This window comes from Arabidopsis thaliana (assembly GCF_000001735.4).
Source record: "Arabidopsis thaliana chromosome 1 sequence".
In the NCBI taxonomy this organism is placed as follows: domain Eukaryota; kingdom Viridiplantae; phylum Streptophyta; class Magnoliopsida; order Brassicales; family Brassicaceae; genus Arabidopsis; species Arabidopsis thaliana.
This window is the reverse complement of record NC_003070.9, coordinates 13,225,056-13,241,763: the sequence shown is the minus strand read 5'-3', so window position 1 is coordinate 13,241,763 and position 16,708 is coordinate 13,225,056. Positions and strand designations below refer to the sequence as shown.

Below are 16,708 nucleotides of genomic sequence, written 5' to 3'. Positions count from 1 at the left end.
CTCGATTAGAAAATCATCTGGCTGGACGAGATGATATATTGTATTTTTGTTTAGTCAGAAAATCAATTTTTCGAATATTATCAATTTATCACAATATATTGTATTTTTATTTCTAGTAATATATTATATTTATTTTGGTTATTTTTATTTAATTACTATCGCACCCGCTGGTTTACCAGTCATAAACTTCCGCAGACGCACCCATTATCAAACGCTCAACCAGTCGTTCAAAACGCTTGATAACGCTTGAAACCGCAACCACCCGTTTCCGCAAACTCCCGCAACCGCAACCGCACCTGTTGCGTTTAAACCAGTCAGACTCTAAATATATATATTTTCATCAGTGTGATAGAAAATAAAAGAAAAGAATACCGATATGATATGTTAAAAAAGATAATGGTTCTGAGAGAAAGCGTATAAGGTGTAGAGGATCAATCGGAAAAGGGTTATCAACGGTGAAGTATTAAAATGGTTTAAAAATTTCCCGCCAAAAAAAATTCGAATTTTTTTTTCCGGGAAAATATTTGTTACGGAGAAAACAATTTGGCGAGAAAAAAAAAAAAGATTTTTGCGGGAAATAAGGGTAATTTCAGTTATTTTGGCGGGAAAATTTCAGTTTCAAATTACATGTTCTCATTAGATAAGGGTAATTTGGTTATTTTGTTCAACAAAAGAGGTATTTTTAAAAATGGACAATAGAAAAGGGTATTATTGTAAAAAGAGAGTAGAAAAATGATAGTTTTGCAAATCCCCATATTATTTTTGTATTTTTAATTAAAATTCTTTTCTTCTATCGTTTAATACCCATTTTCATATATTTTTCATTTTTACTTTGAATCATATTTTATTTTTAATTTTAATATTGAAATTTTTTCAAAAGTAACAATATCATTTACACATGTGTACGTACACATTAATAATTTGTGTGCATATATGTATGTAAACATCTAAATAATTTATATATTTATGTTTAAAGTATATTTTGAGCATAAAAACAAAACATTTAAACATGCCTGAACTACACCTGGGAAAAAAATACATAAAACCTCAGAGTCAAATCGAACATATTCGAAAATATCCAAACGGTACTAGATTTCTATACCTGAATAACTGAAACCATTGTTGAAGAACGAAAACCTTATCCAAACCAAACTGAGAACCAAATAGGTATTCAAATATTTATTGATATACCCAACATATGAATTATATTTAGACTTTTTATATTCCAGTTATCCAAACAGAAGATTGCCACATATGCACAATGTCAACAAGAACGCGGGTCAACAGGAGATAAGTGCCAAACCGAAGAGAAGCTCCGCTCCGCGAAGTGAGTAGTTTGCACTACAAGAAATATGAGTATTGATAGCACATTACGATAGCGCATTTTCCGTAACTGTTATCATAGATGGTATGAATTTTGGTAACTATATTAAAGCATTTCAGAAACGCTAAGCCCTATAATCACGGAATCAAAACTAAAATTACTTATGACCGACAATATTAACCAAATGTTTTGCTTATGCCGCCAATATTTAGCCAAAAATAAGAAAAAAGCTCAAAATAAAAATCAAACCCTAATTTCTATTTTCTCCATCCTCTTCGCTCTCTTCCTTTACCTCTTCCTCTTCCTTCATTCCTCCCTTCTCCTTAGCTCTCCTTCACCTCTTCACTCTTTTCCTATGATTATACATCCCTAGATCTATTGGATTTTATCAATTTCTATCACTTTTTGTCACTTTCGCTCTTATCCCCAGATTCTTCTTATTCTTAAAAGCTTTTGGGAGATTCTGTTAAGTTTTGATTGATTTGAGTTGAATTTATTTCTTAGAAGCTTTTGACCAGAGTGGAGTGGTTTATGTTCTGATGAACCTTTTCATGCACTCAAGGTGTTTGACGAGTTGCCTCATTATTAGCTGGCTTGTTTCTTACTTGTTTTGTGTTGATTTTGGTTTTGTGGTGTTGCTCTTGAACCTTGCACGTGTTTACAATCTAGTCACTAACCTCTAGTTTACAATCCAAAGTTTGGTGTTTTTTTCTTCCTTTGAACTCAAATACGATTTCGTTTTCATACTTTAGACAATGAATTATGGCTTTATGCAAAGTGTAATTGATGGTTATAATTTGGGTTTAGTGAAGAAGCTGAATTGATTAAGCAAAATACTTGTTTTTTATGTTGTATCAGTTTCACGTTGATAGGAGAAGAGATTTTTAGTGGAGTATTCGCTGAGTGTAGAAAAGGGAGATTCAAGAAGCTGCTTTTGTTCTCTGTGAATGATTATTTGGGTTTGAGCTCACATCCTACAATATCAAACATTGCTGCAAACGTATGTTTCCAAAAAAATTTCATGTCAATGAACATAAGTATAGATTTCTTCCATTGTCTTATGTTTTTTCTTTAAGGCAGGTAGCCAAAGAATATGCTATGGAACCTAAGGGTTCTGCTTTAAATATATGTATCTAATTTTCTTATAATTCATGATTTGATTTCTGATTTTGTTGAGAGAAAATAATGAGTTTTAAACTTTATTTGGTAGCTTGTAGCTCTTCTGTGAAGAAGGACTCATTGGATGCTCCTCAACATCAACCTCTTTTAAGTTATCTCTCCTCAAGCACAAAGCTTTTACTCTAGAGGTTGGTTTGTGATTCATGTATTTTTGTGAGGCTTATATGAACAGATTTCTAAGCTTGAAACATTGTTTTATTCATAGTAGGGATCTAAATGTAAATATGTTTGTGACATTCTGTTCAACCCGTTAAGGAAAGTGTGAATAACGTGTGCATGATGGAGGACCTTGCTGATAAAACAATTATGTGTCGGAGGTGAAAACAATGAGAAAGTAGATGAGGAAACAAAATTAAAGGACAATCAGAGGTGTATAGAAAGTGGATGCTGATGACGAGAAACATAAAAAGAATGAGGATGAGTACGGTGAAGATGATGACTATAAACGGTAGTAAAGGTAGTGACGAATATTACATTACAACAAAGGGACATTACAAAATTCACTCAACTTAATGTGGAGCTAACATGAAACTTTAAATGATTATTAGAAACATGTATCCATACTAATTAATATGTATGTTATTGAAAAATTATCGATTATTTTGGAGATAACTGCGACATTCAACTATTTGTGAGTCATAAGCAGGAAGTAAGACATGATTTTTGAAACATGTACGTACATTACTAACTATGTACACGAGAAAGTATCTCACGGTGAATATTTGATATACACAAAATGAAATCAGCATGGTAGATATAAAGTAAATGGTAATTGTGTAGATTTTCTCTACTCTTCTATGATGTAATCAATATCCGAGTTGATGAGACATCAATATAACTTAGTACGACATGAGAGTCATTGTTTGTTGTGAGTGTAATTAGAATCAAAAAAATTAAATAATAATAGTTGTATCTCCATTAGGAGCATCGTAGAATATATCTCCATCATAGAATATATCTACATTAGGAGTATTTGTTTATTATTGTATTAATAATTTTATCTCAACAAATTTAACTCACCAACAAACATGTATGTACATAATTAAATGTGTATGTGCATAATATTTTTCAAAAGTAACAAATACTCATTTTTAAAAATTAACTCACCTAATTTTGCCGTCATTATTCATAGATTTCTAATAATCATTTGTTTATCTGATGTTCTATTGCTTTATATACATAAATATGGTATATTTAGTTTATATTAGCATATTTTGAAGTCAAAAAAGCAAAGATACAAACTCTATAAATATTACGTACACCGCATTCACAATAGTACATAATCAAACAGACATACATGTCCATCTATATTCGTGTACATAAAACATTCACATTTACATACTTCATCAAGTACATAGTTAGTAGTGTACATACATATTTTCAAAAGTCATATCTTACCTTCCGATTATGATTCACAATATGATTCACAAATGGTTGAATGTCACTATTCTTTCTAAAATAATCGATGTTAATTACATCACGCACACGTTCATTAGTACGTAGACGTTTCTATTAAAACCCGAATTCCATGTTGGTCTCAAAATCAATTGTGTCACGAATATTTATGTCATGTTCCATCCCATATTTTTCAACAACATAATTAGTCTACTTGTTGTTTCATGGTATTCTCCTACTTAACTAATCATTTTCCATCATCATTTTCATTATTCTCTTCTTAATCCTCTTCATCGTCCTCATCCTCTTTCTCTTTATCATCGTTATTGTCCTCTACTTATTCTTTCTCATCTACTTTCACATCTACTTTCTCAATGTTTTCCTCCACAAATGGAGCTTCCAATATGGTTATTGTTGCGTTCTCACCCTTGAACCAAGTTAGTTTCATAAGCCAAATTTTTCATAATGTACACTATATTCACACCATCCTTAACGGATTGGACAAAATAATACAAACATGTTTACACTTGGACCACCACTATGGTTAAACTTGGTTAATTTTACTATCATTTCATAATATATCTTTCAGAAATTCAAAATATGTATATGATATCAGAACAAAATATTGTTGTGTGATCTGAAGAGTTTTTGTTAAATTGTTTGGTTTGAACAATTACCCTCCAAGATGAAGATAAGTCTCACTTGATTTGAATATGTATATGACTCATAACCAACACAAAATTATATTAAAGTATTTATATACGTGATATATGCATATTTAAATATTGCAAGAGTATATAGTCAACTATATGAGAATAAACATGCACAAGCTATAAAATATAGTAATCGATTCTTTAACATTTAAATTTTACACTATCATTCTTTACTTACCTAAAATTTTTATTCTTCTTCTTCTTCTATACATTGGCATTCATGAATAGTACTAAATACATGAATCTTCATTAAACACTTACATAATAAGTTTAAAATAGATTTTACACATATATAATATTTTTAATGTGTATGTACACTTAAGCAAAATTATTATTATATATATATATATATATATATATGTACATTGTAATACTAATCTGCAATTGATTTTAACAACACTATTCGAAGTAAAAATAAATAATTATAATTTAAATTAATTTTTTTTGGAAAATGGATGATTTAAAGACAAAAATAAATAAATTATAGTTCAATGAATAAAAGTAAAAATATAGATAATATGAAAACAAAAAAGAAAGTGGAAAAATAAATATGATTTTTATATTGATTAACAATTGTAGCTAACTCGTTACTGTTTCTAACTAGTCCGTACACGTCTGTTGTACACTTATTTTGCTGACAAGGTCATTTTTGTTTTAAAATACACTAATAACTAATTGGTGAGAGACTAACTTGACTTTACCAAATGGTTAAAAAAAACTCATTTCTATATCTAACGAAAAAATATATTTATTTTCTTAGTGAACTTCTATTTTTATTTTGGCAAGATTTTTTTTAGTGGACTATGAATTGATTAGTCCACATAGACAATAGAACAATATAATAGTTATGACCAAAAATGATCATGTCCAAATAAAGGTCAATAAAATGTCCATTGTTATAAACTGGATAAGTATGGATGTGATTATCCATCACTCATCTCTATCCATAAGATATGGATGATGTTTATCCATTACTTCATCCCTCAGATATGGATGATGTTTATCCATTAGTTCTTCTCTAAGATATGGATGATGTTTATCCATTACTTTTTTGCTAAGTAATTTACTTACTATATATAGCTCATTTCATTCATTTGTAAGTTACAGAAAAAACAGAGAGAAAAGAGTAGAGAAAGAGAAAGCAATAAGAAAACTCTTGTTTCGAGTTTTATTCTCTCTACTCTTCATTCTTCTTTCTTAATTTAATCTTTTATAACACGTTATCAGCACGATCGTTTCTCCAGGTGTTGTCTAACCAACCAATCGTCTATTTGATCAAGCATCTTTTGAGGTAACATTTAAATTATTTTAAATTCATTTTAATTCATTTATAAGAAATTATATGCTTGATATTTTCGGAGTATGAGGTTATACCTCCTCCTTAATCGAATGGTAGGCTATGCCTCTTCGAAATGCCATAAATGGCTCATTAATTGAATGATTATTTATTTCTAAAGATAATCATGTCAAATCTAGCTAAGCTCGATGTCGTTGCCCTTGATGTATCTGGTAAAAATTATATGTCATGGGAATCAGATATTAAGATGCATCTTAGATCAAATGGGCTTCTTAGCACCATAGATGCATCTGAAACGACATCAGATGAGAGTAAAGCTAAAGCCATGGTATTTCTACGCCACCATCTCCACGACAATTTGAAAAATGAATACATCACGAGAAAAGATCCTGTGGATCTATGACAATCACTTAAAGATCGTTTCGATCATCAAAAATATGTGATTTTGCCAAAAGCCAGACATGAATGGCTAAATCTCCGGTTTTTGGATTACAAAAGTGTTAGTGATTATAATTCCGCCATGTTCGGAATCACCTCCAGGATGATATTATGTGGTGAAAAAGTGAGCGATTATGATATGATTGAAAAAATGCTCTCCACCTTTCATCCTGGAAATGTAATCCTTCAACAGCAATACCGGGCCAAAGGATACACTCGTTATTCCGAGTTGATGCAAGTCCTTTTGGTTGCTGAACAAAATAATGAACTTGTGATGATGAATCATTTATCTCGCCCACCTGGATCAACTCCACTTTTAGAAGTGAATGTTGTTACATCCGGTGATGATAATTGGCGAGGACCCGGACCTTGTCGAGGTCGTGGTCGTGGTCGTGGGAGAGGTCGTGGTCGTGGCCGAGGAAAAGGAAGAAGTTTCCATCCCAATTATTTCAACACGGAAAAAACCAACAAAAATAATGTTGGTCGTGTTAAGAAAAGGCATGTTGAAAGCACTTGCCACAGATGCGGTATGAAAAGACACTTGTACCAGACGTGTCATATACCAAAATATTTAGCCGATATGTATCAAACCTCATAAAAGGCAAAAGAAAGGGATGTTGAAACTAATCTCATCTGTGATGAGTTGGAACCTTCCTTTAAAGGCCAAGATGATGATAATCATCTTGATATGGCAGATTTTCTCGATTGATCATGACAACGAGAAATCAATGTAATATATTATAGCCATATGTATAATCATGTTATGCATGACAAGCATTATAGATGCTTTTGTAATTCTGGAATAATGTTATATATTATGACATATGGGTAGCCTATGTCAAAGTTTAATGAATAAATATTTTATTCCAGAAATGTTAAAATACGAGATTGAGGATGAAGATATATGTCTGGCGGACAGTGCTTCTACGCACACTATCTTTAGAGATAAAAAGTACTTCTCCTCTCTCGAAATAAAAGACTCCGCTAGAAGTGTGAGTAATATAAATGGCCATGCAAAGATAATATTAGGCTTTGGCGAAGCCAATTTTACAATGCCAAGGGGAACTCATTTTAAATGATGCATTATATTCCCCTAAGTCTTATAGAAACTTGATAAGTTTCAAAGATATCCGAAGTAATGGATATCATATATAGACTATGAATAAAGATGGCATTGAATATCTTTGCATAAAATCCGAGAGGCAATATATATTAGAAGAATTGCCAATGTTATCCTCCGGATTATATTGCACAAAAATAAATATAATCGCATCAAATGTTACAGTACACTCAAGTGAGTTTACTAGTACATTTAAGATATGGCATGAAAGACTTGGACATCCTGGTTCAGTCATGATGCGAAAAATTGTGCAAAATTCTAATGGCCATCCATTGAAAAACCAGAAAATATATAAATCTGGTGAGTTTTCTTGTAAAGCATGTTCTCAAGGAAAACTCATAATAAGGCCATCGCCAAACAAAATTGGGAATGAAAGACCTGTTCTTGTCGAGAATTCATGGTGATATATGTGGGCCAATTCACCCACCGTGCGGGCCATTTCGATATTTTATGGTATTAATTGACGCATCTACTGGATGGTCACATGTATGTCTTTTGACTACACGAAACACGGCTTTCGCAAGATTCATTTCCCAAATAATCAGGTTAAAGGCACAATTTCTTGATTATGCCATAAAGAAAGTCAGGCTTGATAATGCTGGGGAATTTACTTCACAAGCCTTTAATGACTATTGTGTATCGATGGGAATCGATGTAGAGCATCCGGTCTCTCATGTTCATGCACAAAATGGCATGGCCGAATCATTAATTAAACGGTTGCAACTCATTGCAAGACCGTTAATATTGAGAACAAAACTCCCAATTTCTATATGGGGTCATGCTATATTGCATGCTGCGGCTTTGGTTCAGATTAGACCAAGCGCAGATAATGAATATTCCCCTTTACAAATGACTTATGGTCAAGTTCCAAATTTATCCCATCTCCGCATTTTTGGATGTGCGGTATATGTGCCTATAGCACCGTCACAAAGAACAAAAATGGGGTCCCAAAGGAGATTGCGAATATACGTCGGTTATGTATCACCGAGTATAATAAGGTATCTTGAACCACAAACTGGTGATTTGTTTACGGCATGTTTTGCCGATTGCCATTTTAATGAAGATGAATTCCCAGCTTTAGGGGGAGAAATTCATCAAATGCATATGCATAAAGATATAGAATGGTGCGCACCATCTTTAAAATATCTTGATCCCCCCACGAAACATCGTGAGCTGGAAGTACAAAAGATTGTACATTTACAAAATATGGTAAATCAATTACCAGATTCGTTCACCGATACAAGAAAAGTGACAAAGTCATATATCCCCGCTGCAAATGCCCCATCAAGAGTTAAAATTCCTAGTGAGCTGGAATTAGATGGGAGCAAAATTAATGAACCTAAGGTTCAATTAAAGCGTGGGAGGCCTATTGGCTCAAAAGATAAAAATCCCCGAAAGAAAAAGAAATTGGGAGAAGAAAATGAAAAGGTTCTTCAAGAAGAACCAAGTCCTCGGGACGATAGAGAAAAGTATGAGATTTCCATTAACTATGCCCATGATGGTATCATATGGGATAGAGATGATATTGATGATGATAATGGAATATTCTCCTTTTCTTTATCTAAAGAGATCGATCAAGAGAATGATGATCCAGATCCAAAGACATTATCCGAGTGCCAGAAAAGGCCGGATTGGGAGAAATGGAAAAATGCCATGCAAGTTGAGTTGCACTCCCTTAATAAAAGAAATGTCTTTGGACCTATTGTCACTGCATCTGAGAGTGTAAAACCTGTTGGATACAAGTGGGTATTCGTGCGAAAAAGAAATGAAAAAGATGAGATCACACGATATAAAGCCCGACTTGTTGCACAAGGTTTCTCTCAAAGACCAGGAGTTGATTATGAAGAAACATATTCTCCGGTCATGGATGCAATTACATTCAGGTACTTAATGAGTCTTTCGACATCTAATAATTTAGATATGTACCTTATGGATGTAGTGACAGCTTATTTATATGGATCTCTTGATAATGATATATATATGAAAATCCCGGAAGGATTAAAAGTTCCCGAGGCATTAGACTCATCAAAGTCTAAAGATATATATATGGTCAAATTACAGCGATCACTTTACGGATTGAAACAATCCGGACGCATGTGGTATAATCGTTTAAGCGATTATCTACTTAAGAAAGGGTATGTGAATAATGAAATCTGCCCTTGCGTCTTCATTAAAAAATCTCCTTCGGGATTCGTGATCATTGATGTTTATGTTGATGACCTAAATATAATTGGAACTCCAAAGGAGATTGATGATGCACGAACTCATATGAAAGAAGAGTTCGAAATGAAAGATCTTGGAAAGACAAAATTCTGTCTCGGGCTCCAAATTGAGCATTTCCAAGATGGTATATTTGTGCATCAATCCAATTATACAAAAAGGATTTTAAAGCGCTTTAATATGGATAAAGCGAATCCTTTAAGTACTCCTATGGTCAATAGATCTTTAAATGTTGAAAATGATCCATTTAGACCTTCTGAGGATAACGAAGATTTTCTAGGTCCCGAAGTACCTTATATGAGTGTTATCGGTGGACTTATGTATCTTGCAAATTGTACTAGACCAGATATTGCTTTTGCTACTAATTTGCTTGCAAGGTACAATTCATCCCCTACACGAAGGCACTGGAATGGGATAAAACACATCTTTCGTTATCTTCAAGGTACTATTGATTTTGGATTATATTATCCTAGAAACCTCGAGTTTGGTCTAGTTGGTTTTGCAGATGCAGGGTATTTATCAGACCCTCATAAGTCTAGATCACAAACCGGATATGTTTTTACCATTGGAGGAACTGCAATCTCGTGGCGTTCTCAAAAGCAGACTATAGTCGCCACTTCATCAAACTACGCAAAAATAATTGCTCTTCATGAAGCATCTAGAGAATGTGTTTGGCTTAGATCCATGACTAATCATATTCAAGAAGCAAGTGGATTAGTCATCAAAAGAGAGCCAACAAGAATATATGAAGATAATGCTGCATGTGTTGCTCAAATCAAAGAAGGTTATATCAAGAGCGACAGAACGAAGCATATCCCTCCACGATTCTTCTCTTACACTCAAGAACTCGAGAAGAACAAGGAAGTAGAGGTGCAATACATTCGTTCAAGTGACAATGCAGCAGATCTATTCACAAAGGCGCTTCCAACTTCTACATTTAAAAATCATGTTCAAAGCATTGGAATGCGTCATCTACGAAACCTGTGAAGTCCCTTCGAGGGGGAGTTCACGTCACTGTACTCTTTTTCCCTTGTCATGGTTTTTATCCCAATGGATTTTTCCATGATAAGGTTTTTAACGAGGCAATACGTAACTCATCAAAAGTGATGGATACTCAAGGGGGAGTGTTATAAACTTGATAAGTATGGATGTGATTATCCATCACTCATCTCTATCCATAAGATGTAGATGATGTTTATCCATTACTTCTTCCCTAAGATATGAATGATGTTTATCCATTACTTCATCCTTAAGATATGGATGATGTTTATCCATTACTTCTTCTCTAAGATATGGATGATGTTTATCCATTACTTTTTCGCTAAGTAATTTACTTCCTAGCTAAGTAAGCTCTACTATATATAGCTCATTTCATTCATTTGTAAGTTACAGAGAAAACAGAGAAAAAAGAGTAGAGAAAGAGAAAACAATAAAAAAACTCTTATTTCGAGTTTTATTCTCTATGGTCTTCATTCTTCTTTCTTAATTTAATCTTTTATAACATCCATAATAATTTTGTTTTCATATCTAAATATTTTTTCATGTATACCATTTATTTGTAATTATAATTTATTAGTTTAAACCTTCTATAAGGTTTACGCTCTCTCAAACTCTCTATATAACTTAAGTAGTGTTTATTTGAAGTCACATAAAACTTACATAAGCGATTATAATAGTCTTAATTAGCAAGAACGATACAATTAGATATACATGTCTTGCCGTTGCTAAATTAGTTTATGGGAAGAAACTCAATTTAGGTTTCTCGTAAGAGATTGAATCGTAAAAAAAGAAAGTCGAGGTTTGAAGATTATCATAATTAACTTTTGGCCAATTGGTGCAACTATTTTTGATGGCAGATTAATTTAGTCTTGCCCCATATCTCGGTTCTGCTAAATTGGTTATTGTTGGTTTAGTTTAGATTCGGTTTAAGTTTTCTTAAAGAGGAAATTTTAGAGAATATATGAAAAAGAACCAAAATAAAAAGAGGGGCAAAAGTGTAAATTCAAGTATTTCCTCGGCAGGCTGCAAAAAGCAGTGTTTGAGGCTCTGTTACGATATTAATGGCGAAAAAACGACAAAAGAGACAAACACTACACACAGCCTCCGTACGTACACTCACGCAACAACATTCTCTCTCTCTCTCTCTCTCTCACAAACCATTTCTTGTTATATCACCAAACCTCTCCTCCTCTCTCCGTATTGTTTCCTTGGCTTTACTCTCTCTTCTCTCTCCTTCTTCGTTTGTAACCTTTACTCTGTTTTCATGTTCGGAGAGAGATTCATGGGTTTTGGAGGTTTTAATGGAGACTTCAACTTCCGAGGAGCTTCCGATCATCGTCCTCTTGGTTCTGATGGGTTTTTACCGAGTCTCGACACAAACCCATTTCTGAAAAACCACAAGAGTGTTGAAGCTCTGGATTTGTGTAAAAAGCTTCACAAAATGGGTATCTCTTGTGACATGAGTATCTGGACCAAACCCGAAGAACAGTTCCGGGTCGACCCGAGTGAGTTTGGGGCTAGAACTCTTCATGGGTCTTCTGGGTTTGACCAGAATCTCACCGGAGCTTCTCAGATTCATGATGGGTTTCGTAACTTTTCCTCTGTTCGTCTGCAAAACAACAATTTTCATGGAGTTTCTCCATCTCCGGGAGAGATGAGATTACTTGGCCGTCAAGATTCCTTTAACCTAAACGGATTTGAAGAGATGTTAGCTCTTAAGAATCACAGAGATTTTCTCTTAGATCAGATCCATGAACCCATAAAGCGTCCTCCTTTTCTCAGAGGCAACGATGCTCTCATAAGTTCGTTGATGTTTGAAGGAAATAATAGGGTTTCTCAAACCCTAGCCGCCATGGAAGCTTCTAGAGGTTTTTATCCAGAGGAGGATAGTTCTCTGCTGAGTCCATTTCACGAGAAGGTTTCTGGAAAGCTTGGAGCTTCTTATCTAGAAGATACAGTACTAATCGGTCAAGGCTCTTATGGGAAGATGAGTCCAAAAAGCAATAATGATCTCGTCTCCATGGTTGAGATTTATGGATCTGTGAACTTAATGGCGAAAGATCAGATTGGTTGCAGAGTTTTGCAGAAACTGGTCGAAGAAGGAACATTTCATGAAGCTAAGGTTATATTACTTGCAATCATTGACCATGTCGTTGAACTTTCCATGGATCCTTTTGGGAATTACATTGTTCAGAAGCTGTTTGATGTGAGTGATGAGGAACAGAGGACGTTGATTGTGAGTGTGTTAACGTCAAATCCAAGGGAGCTTATCAGAATCTGTCTTAACACTTATGGGTAAGCTTCACCTTTTTTTTTATCAACTTTTAGTAAATTTGATTCATTAGTTTAGTCAACAAGTCCACGAGCTCAATAGAGATGGAGACATTTCAGCTTTTGAGGATTAAGATGAGATCTTTCTTGTTTTTTTGGGGAAGATGAAATCTTTTCTGTTTATGGAAATATTTGAAATCTCTGCATTAGTTTTGTAGCCATCACTATCAGTCTATCACTAAAAGAATGCAACATTTGGTAGAAAAGAATGAATTTTTATTTTTACTTTTTGCTGTTTTTGGACAAACCAAAACTGCTTGCTTCAGGAAGAGAGAAAAAAAAAGCTGAGACCTTTGGGCAAAACCCTCTAAATCCGCTTACTTCTGATTACAAAAGGCTGAGAACTTTTGGCCAAAAGCATAGAAATTTGCTGGTTTTGATTTGTGGATAATATGTTTTTGAATTCTGATTTGTGGATAATGTGTTTTTGAATTTAAACAGGACAAGGGTTGTGCAGAAGATGATTGAAACTGTGAAAACAAAACAGCAGATTGCATTGGTGAAGTCAGGTCTCAAACCGGGGTTTCTTGCTCTTGTCAAAGATCTGAATGGGAACCATGTGATACAGAGTTGCTTGCAAACCCTTGGCCCTAATGACAATGAGGTTACATCTTTTGTTTCATACTCAAGCTTTCGTGAATGTTGTGAAATTTGGTGTTAGTTTGAGTTGGAAGCAGCTACAAAGTAATGTGCTGAGACTGTTGTTTTTGTTTCTTACTTAAGATCTGATTAATGTTGTGAATTTTGGTGTCAGTTTGTGTTAGAAGCTGCTACTAAGTACTGTGCTGAGATTGCTATTCATCGACACGGATGCTGTGTTCTTCAATGCTGCATTTCAAACTCTGTTGGACTGCAACGTGAAAGACTCGTCGCTGAGATATCAAGAAACTCGCTTCACCTTTCTCAGGATCCTTTTGGGTAAATTTAGTCTCCACTTAGACTTAAAGATTTGGTATAGTTTGAAAAACTCTCCTTATAGTTAATGAAATTTGGCAGGAACTATGTGGTGCAGTACTTAATAGATCAACAAGTTTCTGCAGTGAAGTTGCTGGTTCAGTTTAGAATGCACTACGCCGAGTTAGCTACTCAGAAGTTTAGTAGCCACGTGATTGAGAAGTGTCTAAGGAAGTATCCAGAGAGTCGAGCTGAGATCGTCCGTGAGCTCCTCTGTGTTCCAAACTTTGAATATCTTCTGCAAGATCCTTATGCGAACTATGTGATCCAAACTGCTCTCTCTGTAACCAAAGTAAGTCCAAATCAATACATATGTTATAAGCTTTTAGAAACAGAACTTGACATGGCTTTTGGGGTTGATGCAGGGACCTGTTCGTGCTAAATTGGTGGCGAAGGTTTACAGGTACGGGAAACTACACTCGAGCCCTTACTGCAAGAAGATTTTCTCCAAGACCATCTTGAAGAAGTGACTTTGATTAGTAACTAAAAAATGTTGTTGTTGTTATTTTGTGTTTCAAGATCGGATAGGGCTTTAGAGAAAACAATGCCCTTAACTTTTTTGTTGTTGGTCTCCCTTTTTGTAGTGACAACAACTTTTGTCAAAACCAGAACTACTTGTTAGTCTGTGTTTTAGGCCAATGCTCTTCATATATATATAACTTAAGAGACCACACTGGTTCTCTCTGTCTCTCTCTTTTGCATTATTTAGGAACTCAAAACACACAACAGAAACAAACAAGGTTTTTGTAGAAACAAAATCAAACGATTTGAAACTCATCAAAGAGAGAGAGAGGGAGATAAGAGATAACAGAAGCTGTAGAGCAGCTTATGTTTCTCTGTGGAGGATTGATTGATTAAGCATCATCTTCACCGAGAAGTGCGACGAGCATCTTCTCGTAATCTCCACGAGTGTCTTTGGTAATAGCTTTCTCCAAAGGAATGCTGTTCCTGCGCTGGTACTCCTCTCCAATGACCTTCAAGTCAATCTCAGCTCTTGTGGTCACAATTCTAGTGAGTGCTCCTTCATCAGTTCCAGTTTTGTTGATTGCTGAACGAAGAACATCGACAAAGTAAAGCTCTGGTCTTGTCAAGCACTGAATGGTTGACCTCAAAAGTGCAAGGAACTTGTCATCATCATCTCCTTCCTCAAGACTCTTGAGAATTTCCTCGCCATGATCATCTTGGTAACGGTTAAAAGTAGCATTGATCTGAGCTTTGCTTCTTGTGGACAAGATTCTAATAACATCCTCATCATTGTAGTGCTTGTCCTTGATTTTCTCATGGACCAGCTTAGCTTCTTGCTTAGCCAATGTCATGTTCACTTCATCTCCTTCGTACCTGTATGAGGTAACAAGAGAAACCAAAAGCTTTCTGAAGTCACCGGTAGTGTGGTGAGCAACGTCCTCTTCAAGAGACTTCTTGTAGCGAGCATGGTAAGCTTGCCTAGCGTGAAGCAGCTGCGTTGATGTCCTTGTGCAAGCAACTTCCATAAGAACTTGGTTGCTTGAAGTCCATCTTTTTGTAGCTTCATTAGCCAATAAAGCATCACGCTCACCGGGTTCAAGAGTCCACAACAAGATAGCTCTCTGTCCATGACCAAAAAACCAATTAGAATACAATGACTTCACACAAGATGTTTAAAAGTCGATACTTAAAAGTCCGAAAACCGAACCTCGAAATCGTTAGAGAGCTCCTTGTCAAGAGTCTTGAGAAGGTCTTCGCCGTAGGTTTCGTGGTATGCTTGCCTGATGACTTTCCTCTGTTCAGCACTTCTGTGAGCCAAGATTGATATGATCAAGTCCTCGTTCGTACCCCATCCTGCGAAAAACACGAATCAGATTCACTTTACATAACCATCAAAGTCACATACTTCAGATCCAAGTCACACACACTTCAGATCCATAATAACAGAACCGGTCAAACAGATTCACAAAATATAAATCTTAAGATCTTAGTGTTGTATTACACGTAACTACATTATAGATCTAGACTAAGAAGACAGATCTGTGACAGTGAGAATCAAAACACAACTCAATCAAGATCTCGTGTGAATGTAATCATTGTCATTATCAACATGATCAGACAATCAAAACTTCATCACTAACACAAAAGATTGTTATAGATCACACAAAGAAAGGAGATCATTGTCACTGATCCGATCCATGAAGGAACAATCTCGATCTACATCATCGTACAAATGATCATAAAACGCTACCGACACAACATTCATATCATCGGACCAAAACAAAGATCGATCCACATGAAAAACAATCAAAACAAATGATCATACAATAACCCACCAAACGAAAACCAACAGATTCACATCACTTTTACAAAAAGTGGATACTGATCATGTAAACAAGAAGGTAACAAAAACAGAGAACGTAACAAGAAGAATCATGAAACTATTATACCTTCAAAAGCGGTTCTCAATTGCTCAGCATCATCAGAAGGAGCAGGAACAGAATCAGAAACCTTAAGAGTCGCCATTTTTCTTCTACTTTTAGTGTTTTGTGTATGTTGGGAGTCGAAGCCGACACAAGATTGACTTATAAAGGGAAAGGCTAAGAGGTTTAGGACACGACGTGGCCTGTCCGTATATACCAAAAATATCCCAAACGAATTATTAATTCTTCTGCCACGTGTTTCTTACACTTTATGAATTATTTAGCATTTGCTTAACTTTATGCACAAATCATGATTTCATAAAAAACTATCGTAATCTCGCATTAACGGTT

At 34.8% G+C, this 16,708-nt stretch overlaps 2 protein-coding genes and 1 pseudogene across 4 annotated transcripts; 2 read left to right on the top strand and 1 right to left on the bottom strand.

The window, feature by feature from the left end:
- Nucleotides 1-6,233: 6,233 nt before the first annotated feature.
- AT1G35735 lies at nt 6,234-10,673 on the top strand (annotated as a pseudogene; the record flags this gene model as incomplete). Its single annotated transcript has 1 exon — nt 6,234-10,673.
- Nucleotides 10,674-11,832: 1,159 nt separating this feature from the next.
- Nucleotides 11,833-14,627, top strand: PUM9 (pumilio 9; the record flags this gene model as incomplete). 2 transcript variants are annotated; one of them, NM_001333166.1, is made up of 5 exons in its annotated part: nt 11,833-12,980; nt 13,458-13,620; nt 13,771-13,934; nt 14,013-14,262; nt 14,336-14,627. In NM_001333166.1, 5 exons carry the CDS (start codon nt 11,950-11,952, stop codon nt 14,438-14,440), a joined length of 1,713 nt encoding a protein of 570 aa, NP_001322303.1. The 2 variants fall into 2 exon arrangements, with proteins under 2 accessions (NP_001322303.1, NP_174811.1); NM_103275.1 differs by having other exon boundaries at nt 11,968-12,980; nt 14,336-14,440.
- ANNAT1 (annexin 1) lies at nt 14,525-16,596 on the bottom strand. Its single transcript, NM_103274.4, has 3 exons — nt 16,385-16,596; nt 15,643-15,788; nt 14,525-15,556 (listed from the first exon to the last, which is right to left on the bottom strand). Exons 1-3 carry the CDS (start codon nt 16,458-16,460, stop codon nt 14,825-14,827), a joined length of 954 nt encoding a protein of 317 aa, NP_174810.1. The 5' UTR covers nt 16,461-16,596; the 3' UTR covers nt 14,525-14,824.
- Between the last annotated feature and the right edge of the window lie 112 nt (nt 16,597-16,708).

Excerpts from the sequence above, each read along its gene's own strand:
- ANNAT1 (NM_103274.4), bottom strand. The coding sequence starts at position 16,460 with ATGGCGACTCTTAAGGTTTCTGATTCTGTTCCTGCTCCTTCTGATGAT. Across the intron at positions 15,789-16,384 it reads ATTGAGAACCGCTTTTGAAG|GATGGGGTACGAACGAGGAC; the intron begins GTATAATAGTTT and ends TGTTTTTCGCAG. Across the intron at positions 15,557-15,642 it reads AGCTCTCTAACGATTTCGAG|AGAGCTATCTTGTTGTGGAC; the intron begins GTTCGGTTTTCG and ends GGTCATGGACAG.